Here is a 19,267-nt window from a genome sequence, read left to right as displayed (position 1 = left end):
ATCTTGCACTGCTGAGCAAACCTGGGTATTTACCCAACTGCCAAAATCAGACAGATGAGGAAGATGAAGGAAAGGGACATGGAGGAGAAGGAAAGCAAATTGCTGCAGGCTAGCTCGGCTGCCTGGTGTGCCAGGCTAGCAAACAGACAGACTGACTCACTGGATCCAGCGCTGTAGGAGGAAGGAATGAAACTGTGTTTATTGAGGAAATCGGGCTTCCCAGGTCTAATAGTATACTTTGAGGGACCAAGGAGAATGCAGAATAATCCATTTCTTTTTGTTATAGACATGGATTTCCAGGAGAAAACAAAAAAGTCAAACTGTTAGAGGGTTAGTGTATAAGAGAACCTTTATAGATCTATTCTCTTTTAACCACTTAGTAAGGACAGAAATAAGCTGTCAGCTTTCCAGGGTGGAGGGAAGTTATTAGATGGCATCTGAACTCCTAACTCCCAAGATATTGTTCTGCTTGGAGAAAGTTATGGTGATTAAGGTTTTTGATGATACAGAATTATTGAGAATAGCCAGAAGTTGATAGTTGGAGAGGACAGGCAGGAAGATTCCAAGAGGCAGAAATGACAGATGAAGGTTAACGTCAATAGCACAAAGTAAGACACATAGGGAGAGAAACAACCCCAGCTCCGTGTTCCAGGTATATCCCCTTAACACCATCAGTGGCAACTTTTATATAGCTGGAGTATCACATACTTCCCAAATGTCAAGTTGGTGCCCCTTGAATGACAGAGAAAAAAAGTTACAATTATTCTGAAAGTGGTTAGGAACAAATATCACCATAACGTCTCCATGTCTTCACTGAGACATACGCCTAACTCCTATGCACAGAAAGGGGTATAATACAGAGAAGACCAAGCAGGGTGATCAGGAGTATTAACAACCTTGGCAAGCAGCAATTAAAACTAGAATCTTTTCATTCCCAGAAGGATTTACAGTGGGGAAAAGGATGAGAAACATGCAGTTATGAATACTGTTGAAAAGGTGAGTGAGGAAGGACGACCCAGTTCCTCCAGGGGCACATCCATGCTGCTGATGAGGCAGCGAGCGGAAGACTAAAGAAAGGGTTTCTCCACGCCACAGTTCAACTCTGCCAGTTACCTACACTGAGTATTAGATCCTAAGAATAGAAATGCATTCAGAAAAGGTTTAGACAAAGCCCTGGAATAAAGGTCAAACAGCAGCTACTAAAATAATGATACAAATGTACAAAAATATACCCATATTCCATTGCATATACAAAATCTCTGCTACCAGCAATTATTAGAAGTAAGATATTAGATTAGACAAGACATTTACTTAAAGGCACCCTTGTGTTCTCCAGAAAGTATCATTTACTACTGCGTGCCAGTCTTCCCTGCTTCCACAGTCCTGTGCACGCAGAGCATCTACATCTAATCTAGCATCAAGAGAAACCAGTCCTAAACTACACACACGCATGCTCACACATACATGCACCAAGCATTCTCCATTGCAGACCAGGTCAGATCTCGGACTTAGGCACACATGGCCCAGGAAGTTAATTCTAAGCCTAGACCAAAGGTTCATATAATCATAGTTCACTCTGATCTAGTTTCTCAGGGTTACCTACACAAATAGCCTGTATTAAAAAGTATGAACAGCCTAAAATAGTGCATCCAATTCCTTCATTTTCACACTCATCCTCTTGGTCTAAGGACCACACACTAATGCTAACTCAGCACACACAAACATCCTTCTAATTCTGCAGAAAACTCAAGTCATTCAAATCAACAAACAAAACCCCACTGCAGCAGGCGGAGCTAGTCCATTAGCTTTCTTTTGCCAGCTTGCATAGTCTCTTAACCCTTGAATAAGGACTGATAGTGTCATCAAAAACAAAGTCCCACAGAACTCGAATCCAGGATTGGTGATGTGGGAGGTTATCGTAATATTCTGGTGCAATCTTCTTCACCTGGAAGAAGAAGAAGAGAGAGAACGAGCTGTTTAGCTGCACAGTGTTGGGTGTGTTTCAGTTCTCCCGTTCAGATCTGATAGCACAGCCATAACGTGAAGTTACTTGTTATTGCTCGTGAGCTTCTGAAGTTCATCCAAATGAGATGTACACTTAGATACTTCTTAGCAGATTTCTGATGCAAGTTTTGCCTCACAATGTCAGCAATTGAGAGGTGATGGATCGCTGCCTTCAGTCAGAACCATTTCCTCTCACTTCGGAGGTGGAGGCATCTCCACGACGAGATGACTAATCCACCTTATAAATTGCCAAGACTCCAACACACTGTATTTAAAGCCCTGTTCATCAATCATAATACTCATCTGCTGAGGGTTCCAGGTAGGAGAGAAATATCAATTGAGAAAATGCCAGACACAGCCTTGCCTACACTTCATTTTCTTTCCTCCATTCTGCTACCGTGATGCAAATCTGAGAGACAGGTTCCTCCAGCAGGCAGAGGAGATTGCAGGGGTGGTCTGTTCTCCTCAGTCTGGTGTTAAAAATGCTGCAAGATTCATTGTTAGATCACAAGTCTAATAAAATTTCATGCCTGTTACAAATCCCCAAGTCTTAAGACTGTTGCCATCAGAGAAGCATTGCACATCATTGAGGGTGGTGCTTGTAGTAGGAGTAAGGCCAAAACGAGAGGACAAGGAGATTTCAAACCTGGCAGGTTCAGGGGACTATGAGGATTCCCAAGTTATCAGTAGTCCCTGCTCCAGCTAGATGCTCTGCTTTTTGAACACACTTATGAAGCAGCAGAGTGTTAACTATTGTACACTTGCACATAAACTGGTTGGGTATGGTTTTATTACAGCTTTACCTCCTAGACAAACAAAGCTCTATTCCAGAGTAGCTTGTCTTGATGGACAGCACGACTTCTCTCTTTAAAAACCCTGCAGAATTTTAAAGCCAGCTATGCTGAGCACAGTACGGACTTGCAGTGCAGAGCAAAAGGGTTACACAGAAATTGTCATCTGGGAGGAGGGTGTCATCAGCATCAGCGGTGTAATGGTGGAATCTTAACACAGCATTTTGACTGTTTATGAAAAGGTAAGAATCCCAGCAAAAGTTAAATTATAAGCCATTATAGCTCACTGGTAATTACCTCGTTAATTCAGCTTCCTAGCAGACACTTCCCTGTGAGATACGTTGGGTAACGCACAAGTTCCATTAAGATCTTTTACCTCTGTACCTCAACCCCTATGCACTCCTTGTGCTCGTGGCATGGTAGGCTGTGTTGGAGGTGGAAGATTCGGTTCAGGTCTGATGATTGTATTCTGCCTTTCACTGAATACCTCTGACTTCCTAATAATTCCCCATATCCTGCTTTAAAGCGTTGGTCTGTACTTCAGATGTAGTTCATTTTTGATGGGATTCAGACAATATCAGCATTTCCCCTTAGAGGTATTTGTTAATGGCTGAAAGAAGGGTGATCTCCAGGCACCAGGTAACATCTCTGGAGATGTAGATTTAGTTCACTGCGCTCCTTCTGTAACCACAGTCAGAAATAATTTAATCTGGGGTTTTTATCCTCCCTTTTCCCAGCTGGGTAACTGAAATAGCCAGAGGATGGGAGGGAGGACTATTTAGACAGTAAGCTCCCTTGAATAAAAGCCACTAATGAGGCCTTATGCAAACACAAAGGGGGTCTCAGATACCTAGCCCCAAAAGCTTCACTCCAGCTCTGACATGGTCATTCCCTAGCACACTGCTGCTTAAAGACCTTCCCGCCTACCTCCTTTCAAGAAGTTCTGTCTGAATTTTGACTTGCAACAGTGGTTCAGCCCTCATCTATACTAGCCAAGTTCACATGGCAAGTCTACCATTCCCCTCTTCTCCAGGACCCGCATATATTTCTTGCCCATAGAAACAATGGTCTGAACCAGACATGTTTTCTCAGCTAGTTACATTATTCTGCAGAGCTTTTTGATCATGTTAGGCTCTGACAACTATGAGGGCTTCAGAAAGTCTTTCTGTATTGCCCCTTGCACATGGAAGTAGAGGGCTGGAGATTCACAGAAACCAATTCAGCTCCTAGGAACAATGTCTCAGGCAGTGGCTGTGCCCTCTGGCACCAAAGGCTAACTAAAAATGACCCCAGTGACGAAGCAGGAAAAAATGGCTCAGAGAAGAGGCCAATAAATAGCCTGTCTGCGTTCAACCCAATAGTTTCCGCACTTTCAGCAAACATGAGCAGCAGTGTAGTCTGAGCATAGTGCTGAAGAGCTCAGGTGGACACAACACGCAAGTCTGGAAACTTGCACTTAAATATATTCCAGACGCATATTCTGCAGTTGTATTCTGCAGTTGTATTACAGATTTAAAACAGTCACCTAGAATGCAAGTATTATTGGATAATTAAGATGATTAATCAAAATACCCAGCAGTGAAGACCATACACACCCCATTCTGGAAGCAGGCAGCCCAGTTGTGGCGGGCAAGCTGCTTGCCAGCATCAGGTGTGGAGGAGTTGCTTGTTCACCAAGCACATCTGTTTAGCACCTCCCTGCAGAGTATGGTGGCAGCTCATTCTGAATGAGAAGCCCAGTATGGAAACCACAAGAGATGACCAGGGGCTTGCACTGGAGTGTGTTACCCTAGATCAGCCGCGGGACAGTGACTCACACCTACACAAAATAGTTCTTTGCTCCTGCTTGGCTTTGTGCCCAGCTGCACCTTGTGCAGGAAGGCAGGCAGCGCTTGCACCATCAGCAAGGTCCCTGTACTCTGGGAAGGACAACTGTATGAGATGTACAGAAACAATGGAGAGGAGACGGTGAACTGCAACAAAGTGGTTTTGACAAGGGAGTGGGGAAGAGGGAAAATTTAATGAATGCAGTTAGAGGGAGGACTTGTGAAGGGCTTTCTTATGGAAGAGACAAGGAAGTTTGTTAGGTGCATGTTCCCATTTTGCTATCACATGGCAGGAAAGAATTTTAAAAGTCGTTTTTCTATTACAATAGATCGACACAAAAAAGGTTCCTGACAAAAACACCTCATCTATTGTAATTTGTTTCAGCATCTCCATATGTAAAACAAAATTATCTCCTACCTACCTACCAGAAAATTGGGGGGGAGGGGGTAGTGAAAATAATTGGATTTCAATGCAGATTCCCTTTTAAATACAACATTAAACTACATCTGTTAAGTATATTTTAGGCTAGAAGAGTTATCTTCCATGTTGCATTCTCGGTGCAGTACAAAACCTGCAGATGGCAGTTTCCAGATAGCAAGTTTTGCAGCCAGATCATAGATCATCTCATAGAGGATGGCATTGTAATGAAGTCTTCCTAGATCCTGCTCCTGACTTCCCCCTCAGGCTCTCCATATTGCATTGGAGACGGTCCATTTGCTTCAATTCCTCCCTCCCTTCCTCCTTACAGATCTCAACTGTAAGTGTTAACTCATTCCTAGTTTGTGAATGGAAGTTATCATGGAAGGACAACAAGAGATCACAAAGTCTACAAGAAGCTTATTAGGCACTTGGCACCTGGTATATCGAGGCTTTTCTTCAAGTAGATCAAGGTGGTAGGTAAGAATCATAGAATCGTTAAGGTTGGAAAAGACCCTTGAGATCATCGAGTCCAACCATTAACCTAGCACTGCCAAGTCCATCACTATACCATGTCCTCGAGCACCACATCTATCCGTTCTTTAAATACCTCCAGGGACGGAGACTCAACCACTTCCCTGGGCAGCCTGTTCCAATGCTTGACCACCCTTTCGGTGAAGAAGTTTTTCCTAATATCTAACCTAAAGTTTCCCTGGCACAGCTTGAGGCCATTTCCCCTCGTCCTATCACTTGTTACTAGGGAGAACAGACCGACCCCCATCTCGCTACAGACTCCTTTCAGGTAGTTGTAGAGAGCAATAAGGTCTCCCCTCAGCCTCCTCTTCTCTAGACTAAACAAACCCAGTTCCCTCAGCCTCTCCTCATAAGACTTGTGCTCTAGACCCTTCACCAACTTCTCTGGACATGCTCCAGCACCTCGATGTCGTTCTTGTAGTGAGGGGCCCAAAACTGAACACGGCACTCGAGGTGTGGCCTCACCAGTGCCGAGTACAGGGGTACTATCACCTCCCTGGTCCTTCTGGTCACACTTCTTGAAAAAGAAATCACATCTTTTAGACAAACTTTGCTTCTGGTTTTGTGCTTGTAGAGTACAGCTTGTAGAGTAGGACCCCAAGCCTAGTCCATGGTATCAGATAGGTGCAAAAGTTAAATGCAACCTAATATTTCACCACAGCTGTCATAGGCCCTTTGTCCTGGGGCTATATAGAAGCTAGAGAGCATTATGACAAGAAGCTGAAAAATGATGTTTAGAATGCTAGAAGGCATATTACAGAAGTCCCTCCATAGTCCTTGACCAGCGGGGAAGCACTCAAGCTAGCCCTCCTGGCCATCACAGGGTTAATGAAATCTGCAATTCAAAACCAGCACATCTACCATGTTTTCCAGTCTTGTCTGTCTAATAAATCTGGTTTCATACCATGTCTTTTCCTTTTCCCACAAGCTTAATGAGTAACTAGTTTGCCTCTGGTAACATTGCAGTTTTTATTGCAGTTTGTAGGAAGAGTACTGAGTTCCTCCTTCTCCTGTCCCCTCTTTCCATAAGTACATTCAATCCTTCAGGTAATGAAGAACAGATCTTTTTATTAGTTTGGTAAAGAATGCAATATTTTATTGTTATAAGGCTTCATGCAAAGAGTAATCTAGTCATAAGTCTATAGGGGTTTTTTTAGAGCAGGTCCTTCATTATAATGTTAAATTTCATGGTCTCTTGCATAATCTCTCATTATACTAGTGGGACAAGTTCTTACTGCACACTCATGTCACTCATCTTTCATATCTATAAGCTTACAGTACAGCCTAATTCTTCCTCTTTCAAATCCGTCACACTCCTAGGGTAAAGGTCTTTCCAGTGGCGAACACATTACTCAGAACATTCTGAATGAGACACCTGTAACAAAGGACAAAGCTGAATTTATTTTTCTGATAAGTAACTGGAAGAGCCAGTTATTTTCCAAGATTAAGATCCAGTTATTCTCTGATCCTATTTCTCCCCTACTCTCAATCATGCAGGAACCAAATAAAGATCTTTATTTCACTTTCTACTTATCAACAATTAAAAATAAAAATAGCTATATTGAGAGGCCATCCATATTACACAATTCAAGTATTAGAAGTTCAAGTGCCTAAGAGACTAGATCTGAAAAAACTAGACATTTGATGGGAGGTTAACCAGAGGAGAGCAAGGGGAGGTTTCTAGCCCTACCTGTTACAAAGTTCAAACATTAAAGCTGTCCAGGGAGGATCTGTCCCCTTATCTCCTTCCACCAAAGAGGCAGAGAATTTTTCCTCTCAATTTGCAGAAAAGAATAACCGACTTGTTTTAATGGACAAAAGATTTTCTACAGTAACTGTTTTGCCAAAGGATTTTCACTTCATAATAGATATTCACTTGTAATTGACCACTCAAAGACTCAAAGTTTTCCATATAGTTCTGTCAGGCAACAATGATCGACAAGCCTGGTATCTCCTCCACCAGCAGGACAAGTCTCAGTTGCCCAAGAGCTAGAAACACATGAACACGAGCCCGTGAACGTCAACTAATAACTATCCTCTTTACACAGCAGGGCAGGCACTTCCAGCTGCTGCACTATCTCGAGGAATTAGGCTGAACTATTTGTGATGTGGGTGGGGAAAAGCTTTCCAGGTCTCAGTCAGGTCTGGAGAAACAGTCCCAGCAAGTTCAAGTCACTCACCTCCCTCGTGTAGGATACAGAGCTAACCTCCTTCTCTTCTTCTATTTACATTTCGGTAATCTAAGTATCTAAGCCTATCTAACAAGTTTGAACATTTGAAGGTAAAGCTAAGCTCATACACTTCCCAGCTGAGGTATCAGGTGTATCAGCCATGGGAGTGCCTGACAGGAGAACTTCGCATGTGAGCATGGGCTGCTTTACGGCTGCTCGGAACCCCACCAGGAATGGTCAGGTTCTCCAGGACAGACCTCCAGCAGTAAAGGAGGTGTGTTAAAACAGAACTGCAGGCTATATAGAGGCTCCCCACACTCTTCTACACCACAAGAAAATCTCCTCTGGTTTTGAACCTCTTCTCAGACACTGTTTCTGTGATGAAGAACATTAACCCATAAAGCAGGGTTTGCCTGGATATACCATCATAAAAACTGTATGTGTTATGCAGTAGTGGGGAGGTCACAGCTCCTGAACCTCAGCCTCCTCAGCTCTACCTTCACCTCATGAGGATGTTGCATTAGTAGCCCCCAACTTTGCATCAGACCAGAGACAGAAGATGTTTCCTTCCTACTATGCCAGAGGATCTGTATGTAGGAGTAATACTTCGAAGTCACATACTTCTAACACTGTGAGCACCTGCTGAGGAACCCTTGTATTAAAACCCAGAAGAGCAGCTACATGCCTGGAGGGAGACTGAAAACCATTCCTAGACACCTGGGCTTCGCAAATTTGATTCCCACAACTGATAAAATGTAAACAAAAAGGGGCTTGACTTTCAAAAGAGGAAAGCCACAGCACTTTCCCAATGACAGACTGGGCATCCTCAGTTTCTGTGGGTGGGGCAGCAGAGCTAAAACAAGTCATGTAGAGTGAGGCTTTATTTTCTAGTGCTATTTGTGTCAGGCTGGAACATGCCCTGATACTTATGTCATCTCAAAATTAGAAAGACTTTTATTTGATGTTAATCAAGCAATAGAGTTAGCAGATTGATCATTAGACAAATATCCAGTAGTAATTGCCACCTGCCTCACTTTAGATTGGCCTTTAAAATTCCAAAGAGATGAAACCTGGGCACTGAGGGAAAAATGGAGAAATTCAGAGCATAGTTGGAGGATTTTATCATGCAAAAAGTATTCCTCAAGCCCTCTGAGGCTCAGATGTTCTTGTTTCCATCAAATAAAGTAAATATGACAGCAGTTTGGCAGCCATTTCTCTCAATCCCCTGCTTAAAATGAAAGAATTAGAAACAAATCCAAAAGCTTTCTTCTTTCCCCTTCTTTTCCTTTTTTAAAATTGATCCATTGCTATGATTTGGAGTGACTTCTTTGAGACAGTTTAGCAGCTTTCATAAAAATCCAACTAATTCGTACTCATACCATACTTACCATTGGCAATCTGCATCCGGGAATGCTGGGGAAGTCATGATGCTCCATGTGGTAGCCTACATTAAAGGTGAGCCAGTTCAGAGGTCCATAATAAGAGTATGTCTCATACCCTTTCAAGAACATGTAGTGTTCTGCTATAAAGTGCCCAGAAATGGGATGTAAACCCATGCAAAGAATTGTACCTGCTATTAAGTAAATAATAGGTTTGAGCCCCCAAAGGTAGTAAATGATAACATCTACAGAAAATTGGACGAGAGCATTAAAAATTTCCATCCGTGTAATTGCTTTGGGGTTCACATACAGTGGTCTCAGACTGTAGAACAGAGGTTGGAGGAAAAGCCAAAGCAGTTTCCGAAGTGGCGTACAGAAGAACCAGCCTTCAAAGTCTGTGGGAATGTCCACATCCAGGCTGTCCCCACCAAGGTACCGATGATGGTCAATGTGGTATTTCTTGAAGGAGGCAGAATAAGGGATGCCAATCGGCAAGTTGGCAAAGACTGCAAACCATCGGTTCCACTTGGCCTGCTTGTTCCCAAATGCGACGTTGTGTGAAATATCGTGGATGGCTAGAGTCAGCGAATGGTTAATGCAACCCCCAAAAGCATAAGCCCAGAAGAAAATCCATTTCCAAGATAAGTCTTTCACCAGGTAGCATGCTAGAAACTGCATGAAAACCATTCCAGATACAATCCACTTTAAATGTGGATCCGGTCCCATCAGAGTCTTGATCTCTGGATACTTTGCTAAAGGGAAAAATGCAGAGAAAACCTCATTAGATCACAGTTAGGTAAACATAATCACCACTGGCATTCTATTTTTATCACCATATGTTTGAAGCCCTAGTTTTATAAAGCGGTAATTCCAGAGCACGGTTGCCAGTACAGTGAAAGCTTTACTAATGGGCTCCATTCCCACTGCCAGCATCATGTCCAATTGTGACTGATATTGATATACACATGCACAAAAAAAAATAAAATTTACCTGGATGGTCAATATGTGGCATCATGTGCCTTCACAAGGATGAGTATTAATATGCCAAACCCCACCAGATTTAAGCTCTAAGAAGCACCTTCTGTCAAGTCTTTCATTTTCCTCTTTAGTTTGCCCAATCCAGTTGCTCTTTTCCACAAAAGGGATACAACTGCCTTCTTTGTAGCCCTTTTCATACTGTTGCTTCAGAAATACTAGCAGGGCAAGAGGGCTGAGCAACAGGCTTACCAGGTTTTGCTCTGTGGTTACATGACAAATGTAGCATTAAAAAAATTCCTAAGTATTTGAGTGTTCATCAGTACTTACAACACATACAACTCTTCGCACATGGTAACATCACAAGAAAGTCAGTAATATTATCAGGAATTTGTAAGACACAAAATTTTTCTCTGTTCCCATTCATTAGTCTGTGTCCAAGTCACATACCAGAAACAGGCATGAAAGTCACATAAATAATCACACAACAGCTTCATGTGGCCTTACAAATACTGCAATACAGCATCAGAGAGGCATGGATTAGGCTTGCCAGGTCTGACCCGTGTCAGGACAGGACCAGTTTACTAATCTTTAGTTCTACTGGCCATTCATTTGTCCTTTTAAGAAAAAGAAAATACACAGAAGTACACCTTATCTTCTAGGTGCTGTTCATGGCTTCAGGTCTTTTCTTTACAAATCCACACTTGTCACTGCCAGTATTAACTTGCACGTGAATTTTTCCACTGTTTTATTGCTTTTACCCACCCACTGGCCTCCCTCCTTTTACTCATACTCTGCATTTGTCAATAATTACAGCTTACACAGATAAGGCTGTAGGACAAGTCACTCATTCTGAACCCTGAGGTTACACTGTGTGTCCCTGTAAGTCTGATAGGCCCATTTTATGTACAGAAAAGTAAATACTACCTGAATGTCACTGTATGATACCAATGCAATAAAAGCAGATTATAATGATTTACCGCTATGCAGCTGTATATACTATAAACAACTGAAGGAGACAATACATGTAACTTCATGTGACCTTGCAAGCAGTGGCAGGTACTGAGTGCAGGACGCAGAGAAGGTTTTTATAGAAGTGAACCCTGAAAAGTTTGCAGAAGTTCAGAGAGATGAAGCACTACTTAAGGAAACAGGCTGATGTGGTCATGCTCTGCAACCATTCAAACAACTTTTGAGCCTGTTGGCCAACTTCAGTCCAGTTTAACAGAGGTTAGAGACAACAAAGATTAAACAGTTTTTGTGGAAGATGATGAGAAAAGGGACATTCTCAATTCTTCCCCTTGTGAGGACAAGGGAGTAAAATCACCATGAGGAGTATTCAGGCAGGGGAGAGATTTTCTAAGTGGTGGGAAAACTCTAGTAAAAGTTCACATCTTTCTAAAGCCAGCCAAACTTTTTGATAAAAATCTCTGGAAAGCCCAGGTGTTTTGGGTTTGCTGGTTTGTTTTTGTCCTTGTTCTTGCAGGTTTTTTAATTAGTTTTCATGTTAGAAATGCTAACATTCTAGAAATGGTTCTCTGGTACCTAGACAGGTGCCAAAATTTTACACAAAATGCTGGGATATCCACTCTAAAGAATAACTCGATATAATGACCTGGTCAGAATATCTGTTACAGACACATGATTTTACATAGCTTGATGTCCTGATTAGGAGCATCTGTCCAAATCCCAGAAAACCCTTTAATAAATGAAGCCACTTCCAATTTTCAGTCAGGCAGTTGGCAGAGATAAGTTACTGCAGTCACCAGAAGAGGCAAAAACATGTAAAACAACCAAATCTGTTCCTCAGCCTGGTCAAATTCAGGCTACTTTGACCAAAAAAAAGTTTTAATGGGATGGGAAAATGACTAAGTGATGTTTTATATTGTAGTTTCAGAACCTATTTATATTGTCCTATATTGGACCTATTCCTTTTTGTTGCAGCTAACAAGGATTGCAGATTACATTTAAGAGATTTCAGAGTAGTAACTGCCAACCGGCAGCAACAGTGTCTGCAAGCAGCAATGCAGGTAGGTTGCATTTATCACAGGTGACAGCTATTAAGTAACTTGCCAGGGTTTAATATTAAATTGAACACATGATTAACTCCTCTCCAACAGTAAATTTTTGCATACTAGTTAAACCACAATACTGTGTCTGTTTATCATTAATACTGATAAACTCTTCCTGTTTCCATGGCATGGAGAAACCTCAGGGAGGCTGACAGGTGGGGCTGCTAGGCTCTGTAGGCTAGAAGCCCGGCTGGTGGCGTAGCCTGCCAGAGACCTTTCAGTTCAGGAGCACTGCACATGCAAAATGTTGAATGCTGACCTTTCAAAACTTGAGGCACTCTTCCATGAGGCACATTTAATCTCAGATTAAGTGATCCTGATGCCTGCAGTTTATATAAAACGTGCTGACACAAAGATGTGACAACATAAATATGTATCATCTCATTTTTCCCTTGTGTTCGTGCCTTGCAGTTAGCTGAAGGAATCCTAGTACGGCAAGACAGAGCACTTACAGTTGAAAAACGTAGACAACCCTGTAAGGCTGCTGTGACAAGTGTCTGTAGGTGATCAGCTGGGCTGTGCAACCAAGGGCTGTGCAAACCAGCTGTCAGCCATCTGCACGTCCCAAAGGCAACAGAGAATCAGACACTGGGTTACTGTGCAGTGCTGAACCAGGAGCCATAAAGGACTATGAGACCTGCGGCAGCTACACAATAAAGACCACCTTCGTTTCCTATGCACTGCACTTGGAGAAGTAACCAGACACCTACTCTCCACTCTTGAGACTGCTAGAGTTTCACACTAAGAGGCAACTGAGCAGAGATTTTCATCATGCTGCTCTTTAGTCAGTCTCTTCCGTTTTGGTCTTCCTGAGCATCTTTCCACTATAAAAGTGGTTATCCACAGGTGCTGCTTCCAGCTCGTCCATTGTACTGCCATTCAGAGGGTGGGGATACTGGTGTAGATGTACAGCAGTGCAGAAGCATGACTTTTCTGTCCCAGGACACTGCAAAAGCAGTGCAAGCACTTTAGTAGTAGTACCCACTTCAGTGGGTAGATGTAGTTAATAATTCTGCCCAAACAGCTCCACAGTCTCTATAGTGTAACCTCAGAGCAGCCAAAATCTACACCACGACGATGAAAGACAGCATTTCCCACTTGTACAACAGTGTGGATGAAAGAACAGCAGTTGAGAGAGAACAAATGCTGCAAGTATATTTTCAGAAGTGGTCATGATTCCGAAACAACTCATTTACTGAATTAACATTTCACAGATATCACTCCAGTGTTGTGTGTAAGCATCAGTCACCTTTCTAGAAGCATGCCTCACTCTGAAACACTACTAACAAATTACTCTGACTACACATTTCTTTCCTTGATGCTCCTCTCTGGAGATGCAGGAGCACTCACCATAGCCCTACAATGATGCTCAGTTAGGGCTGGAGTAATTGCTCCTGGAGAAGCTGTCAGTCACTAGGTCCTGGTGTTCCTCCTCAGGAGACAGCGAATATCTTGTTCTGAACCCTCACTCATCATCTGTTCCCACTGACAACGCTCCTGAGATGACTCAGGAGACGCCCAGTTAGACCTCAGTGATGGCAGCAGACACAATTTCTCGTTGATGTGACACCACATACTTAGCACTTGCACATTCTGGCATACACAGGATTTGGATGTGGGCAAGTGGGAGCTGTCCACAAACACAGAGGTGGTGGAGGTTTAAAGGAGCAGCAGCCTTGCCCACATCCATGAGAAGCCAGCAGTAACAAGAGAAGAAATTTAATTTCTTCATCTTCTTTTATTTTGACCACAAGCGCAACATACAGGTATAGTCAAAGTGGAGATACTACTCAGTATAAGACTTTTAGAAGGCCTGTTAAAGAAAGGGGGGGGGGGGAAGTCTCTGTGATGCTGCTGTCCTGGACTATGTTCTATCAACTATGAGTCCCTGCCAGAACAAATAAGAGACACCAGGCACAGGATGTTAGCTTTACTACCCCGTGCCCTATGCTGGAGCTGGTATTTGTACCAAAAAAATAAACAAAACAAAAGAAGACAGTTTGCTGACATGATAGTGTTTTGCTTTTTAGCAGCTCAGCTCATGAACATGCTCATAAACAGCACAGCACACTTGAGTCCTCAGTTCAGGAAAGACATGGACCTGTTGGAGTGGGTCCAGACGAGGACCACAAAAATGATCAGAGGGCTGGAACACCTCTCCTATGAAGAAAGGCTGAGAGTTGGGGTTGCTCAGCCCAGAGAAGAGAAGGCTGCGGGGAGACCATATTGTAGCCTTTTAGTACTTAAAGGGGCCTTATAAGAAAGATGGGGACAAACTTTTCATCAGAGCCTGTTGCGATAGGACAAGGGGTAATGGTTTTAAACTAATTGTAGATTTAGACTAGATACAAGGAAGACATTTTTTATGATGTGGGTGGTGAAACACTGGAACGGGTTGCCCAGAGAGGTGGTAGATGCCCCATCCCTGGAAACATTCGAGGTCAGGTTGGATGGGGCTCTGAGCAACCTGCTCTAGTTGAAGATGTCCCTCCTCACTGCAGGGGGTTTGGACCAGATGACCTTTAAAGGTCCCTTCCAACTCAAACTATTCTATGATTCTATGATTAATTCAAACCATACATGAGCCAGGACACAGGCAGGACACGCACAGAGGACAACATGCATGACAAAAGCTTCTGGCTTTGCACAGTCTCCTGCCCCCTCCAGTATGCAAACTAATAAGAAACCTTTTTGGCCCAACTAATTACACTGAAGTTTTGTATATCCACTGTGCAAGGACAAGGGTCTTAATCTTGTATTTGCCACCCACAAGCTCCTAAATTCCTTCGTGCTAGCTGGTCCAAGGGAGCTGGGTCACCCAGAAGTGGCCACCAGAGGCAAAGCACCGCAGTGGTGCCACCTTGCCGGTGTCACCAGAGATGGATGGTGTCAGCACATCACTATGACAGCAGCTATGACCTGTTTGTTTACACTTGTTCATTAGCTGGTTCAGAGTAAAGGGATGTAGGAATGCTAGAAAGAGGGCTTCCAGCTCCCTCTGAAACAAAAACCTGCAGCATGGAGTAAGCTGAAGCCTTCAGCTGCACTTAATACATTTTCAGCAGAAGACCACAAGCACCTAAAACAGAGACTTTCGGCTCATTTGATTTATTTTATAGATGATCCCCACAGGGAACTGGCATGAGCACTGAGATAGCAGCTATTCTGAGCACGCTCACCGGAGAACATGCACATCAGTGGCAGCACTGTGCCCACGTACTGCAGCATAAAGGGGAAACAAACTCACAGTTTCTTCGCCAGGAGCATATGTAATTCAGAGCTTTGATTTAAGCTAAGGAGATATGCATCTTGCACATTTCAGTAGGTATAATTTATCAGAATTTTCATAAATATGAGGTTTAAATAGGCAACAGAAGAGTCAGCTGGAAGAAACAGCAGACTAATCTCTAAATAAGCAAGCAGAGCTGGAATCAAACCGGCTGAATGCTAAAATAAAATGTATTTTGGTTTTTTTATTTTGTTCTACCTCCCCCCCCCACCATAGGCTGAGATGTTAGCCTTTCTACAGGATACAGCACATATAAAACACTTGCAGCATCTCCACTCCAAAATAACTTGCCGAAGAACTAATAATATAATTATTAATTATTCTTGGGTGCTAGAGCATATTCAGATGCTCCTAGCCTACCCTGTGCAACACTGATTCAACCCTCATCCTCAGCAGCAAACAAGTGCTCCCCTAAGGATCCTGTGAGGCAAGACATTTTGTGACCAACCTACAGTAATTTTTGAAAGTTAGATCCAAGCCACAGCACAAATAAGATCTCACTCTTTCCGTGCCACAACATACTGCTCACTGCTTGCATTTGGAAAACTGTTTGCAGGTGAAATGACCATTCATTGTGCGCTTATGGTGTTACCAGCATCTGAGCAATGATGTTTTCATCTTCTCTCAAGACCAAAAAAACACCAACACTTCCCGCTGTGCAAGACCATAGTTCTCCAAGTGTTTCAATCCAACAGACCCTTACTGCCACTAAAGTAGAAATCCTATTTCTACTAGAAGTAGATAACCCCTCTACGTTACACCCTACATTGTATCTCCCTCCAATAGCATTTGTGTAACTATACAGCGAGGCTAAGCAGATCCACATGAAAAAACTTCCTTCCATCAGGTTAGTTTTCAGCCAGGCCTTTCCCTAACACAGCTCACTGCAGCGTTACACAACTCTCAGTCCTGACGCAAGACAGTAGCAGGATTTTAATAAACAAGAGGGTGAGAGAACAGCAATGAAACAATGCAATTTAATAAACTGAAAAGTGTGAATAATGTGTTCAAGAACATGAATAACGTGATCAGGGTCGAAGTGCCAGCTTGGCAAGAGATCTCCACTGCAACTTAGAAGCAGCTGGCACCTAGACAGTACCAAGCACAAGCTACATTTTAATACCTAGAGTCCCAGAGGAAGATACTACAAAGAGGCAGGAGAGAAAGTATCACCTCTCCCTTGCGCAAAATGTTGATCTATTTGCTGGTATAGTTATAGCTGTTAGGAATCACATCCCTAGTAGCTTCATCCAGTGCAACAGTGTCCTGCCATAAGCCAGCTTCCAGCCAGCCCAGTTGATACACACAGCTCACAGCTTTGCTGCTCAAGTGGAACAGGTTGCCCAGAGAAGCTGCGGATGCCCCATCCCTGGAAGTGCTCAAGGTCAAGTTGGACAGGGCTTTGAGCAACCTGAGCTAGTGAAAGATGTCCCTGCCCATGGTAGGGGGATTGGACTCACAGAGTTATCGTTCAGCCATATTGTCACTGACTATAAAAGTCTTACAGACACCTGGGCCGCTAACTCTCAAGACAGGACATACAACTTTGTGACATACCATTATTATCTCTCAGTTGCTCTATAGAAATGTGTTGGGGCAACAGCTCAAGGAAACACCACTTACATAGAAAGAAACTGCCTTATGTGTTTGTCAGTTTGCCCATATTGTTTTCCTAATGGATAATTTCAGTTTGTATTTAAATCCAAGTAGCCGTGCCTGAGAGAGACCAACATTTCAAAAAGCTGCAGCCTAAACAGAAAACAATCAAGTTTCAGTACTTAGCAACTAAATCATTAACCTATTGGGAGGAAAATACTTCCTTTACCAGCACGAAATGCTGTCCCCAAGGCATTGCTATATACAAAAACGTAAAATATGTGGATATTTATAGGTATTTGTTCATATGTATCTAAGATTCTTACAGTGCACTCCAGCTCAGTAGACACTAGACACTTTGGTAAGTACATATCCTAGATAACCGGGGGTTTGCTGACCCTCAGGCTTTGAATAATACAGTGATGATCATTATACCAATATCATATGGGATATCATGATAGTTTCAGTAACTTTTGGTAACACTTTGATATTCATGACACCAGTTTCATGATACATTCTGCCTTGTCAGACAGAGGCACAGATTGTTCTGCTCACATCTTCCATGTCTCTCTTCCCATGTTGTATTTCTCTATGCCCTTCCTTCTGCTCCCCCAGCTGGGGCAGGGAGAGCTGCGAGGAAGGAGATGGACCCCAATTCCAGTTGCTTGTTCTGAACCCAAAGAAAGCGGAGGCAAACCCTCTGCAAGTATGCAGTTGAAAGGTCCTAAAAAGAGAGTTTGCCGTGGCAAGGGGAAGGCAGTCCAACCACTCCAGAACCACCTTGCAATACGACTTTCATCGCAGTTTGCAGTCCCCACTCTATAGCAAGATCAGGAAAGCAAGAGACTAGCAAGGGGAGAGACCCACCATACACACTCCTACCCATAGCTCACAGAAACATAGTCCCCTTGACTAAAAGGACGAGTAGCACGACTCCAAAAAGCATCACTTTATATAATGACATCATTTGACTCTCTATCATGATTACACAGTAAAATAATTATTATTTTCCTGGATACAATTCAAACCTGGACCAGGATATTCCACCACCACAACTACACCGGAAATGTTTTTGCAATTTAGATTAATCTTGGAGTAATGTATTAAACTGTGGAGGAGTTAAAAAACTACACCTAATTATCATAGATCCTGTGCAGCACCTCAGCCACAAGCTCCAGTGCCTTCCCTTATAAAAGATCTTTCTTTAAAAATTTTATCCTACTCATTAGAGGGAAGGAAAAAAACCAACCAAACAACCCAAATAAAAACAGGGGGAAAAAATCAAAATCTTCTTTATTAATAAAATGTTGAAAATATATTTTCAGGAGATACACAACAATGTTCTGTAACAATCCTGAATTACTAGTTCTTCTCAGAAACCATCTTCAGAAAAGCCCAAACACCCAAACCGAACGCAAAAACCTCCCGACCCAACATACTCATGTACGCACTTAAATGCTGCCTGTTACAGCATGAAAATCCAAGAGTGTACCTTGTCCCTGACAAGTAGCGAGGACGGACTTTCTATTGTTCTCTAGCAAGCACTCACTTATTTTATTGCACTACCAAGGCACCGGGAACACGTGCCTGCGGGAGGACTCCGGGGCAGCCCCGCCGCGGAGCCGGGCCCCCGCCGCCAGCCCGGGCCGAGGCGCGGGGCGTCTGCCCGTGGGACGCGGCCCCGGCCGCAGGGCGGCTGATGGCCCCGCAATGTGGCCCCGCAATGTGGCCCCGCCACCGCCAGCTCCGCCGCCCGGGTAACCCAGCCCGCTGCAGCAGGGCTCCGTTCAGCCGCCGGCGCCCTCGCCGTGCCTCTCCGCTGCCGCCAGAAAGCGAGGCGGCGCCGGGAGAGTTTGGGAGAGCAGCTCCTCCCGGGGGAATCGCCCCTCCGAGCCCACCGGGCTGCAGCCCCCGCTCTCCGCAGCCCGGCCGGTGCCCCGAGCCGCTCCCAGCAGGGACCCGGCACAGACCCCCCCGCTCCGCCCGTCCCCCCCCGGCCAGGGGTGCAGTGCAGCCCGGCCGCCGGCCCCGACGGCGGCCGCTTCCGAGCCCCTCGACGTACCCAGGATCTCCTTCCTGCGCTGCGTGTGGGGCTGCTCCGTGTAGACCCACTCGAAGTCCCCGCGGGTGACACGATTACCCATGGCTCCCGCTGCTCTCCGCGCCGCTCCGCGCTGCCCTTATAGCTCCGCGCCCGGCGGAGGGGCGGCTC

The 19,267-nt window shown here is 44.0% G+C and overlaps 1 protein-coding gene across 1 annotated transcript; it reads right to left on the bottom strand.

Annotated features, from left to right (window-relative positions):
• Window positions 1–1,801: 1,801 nt before the first annotated feature.
• DEGS2 (delta 4-desaturase, sphingolipid 2) lies at window positions 1,802–19,199 on the bottom strand (the record flags this gene model as incomplete). The annotated part of the gene is made up of 3 exons (XM_082318619.1): window positions 1,802–1,945; window positions 9,133–9,875; window positions 19,118–19,199. The coding sequence occupies 3 exons, from the start codon at window positions 19,197–19,199 to the stop codon at window positions 1,802–1,804; spliced, it is 969 nt and encodes a 322-aa protein (XP_082174745.1).
• Window positions 19,200–19,267: the final 68 nt, after the last annotated feature.

Source organism: Platalea leucorodia (assembly GCF_965183815.1).
Source record: "Platalea leucorodia genome assembly, chromosome: 7".
In the NCBI taxonomy this organism is placed as follows: Eukaryota; Metazoa; Chordata; class Aves; order Pelecaniformes; family Threskiornithidae; genus Platalea; species Platalea leucorodia.
The sequence above is the reverse complement of the archived record's forward strand: the minus strand, read 5'-3'. Positions and strand labels throughout refer to the sequence as shown.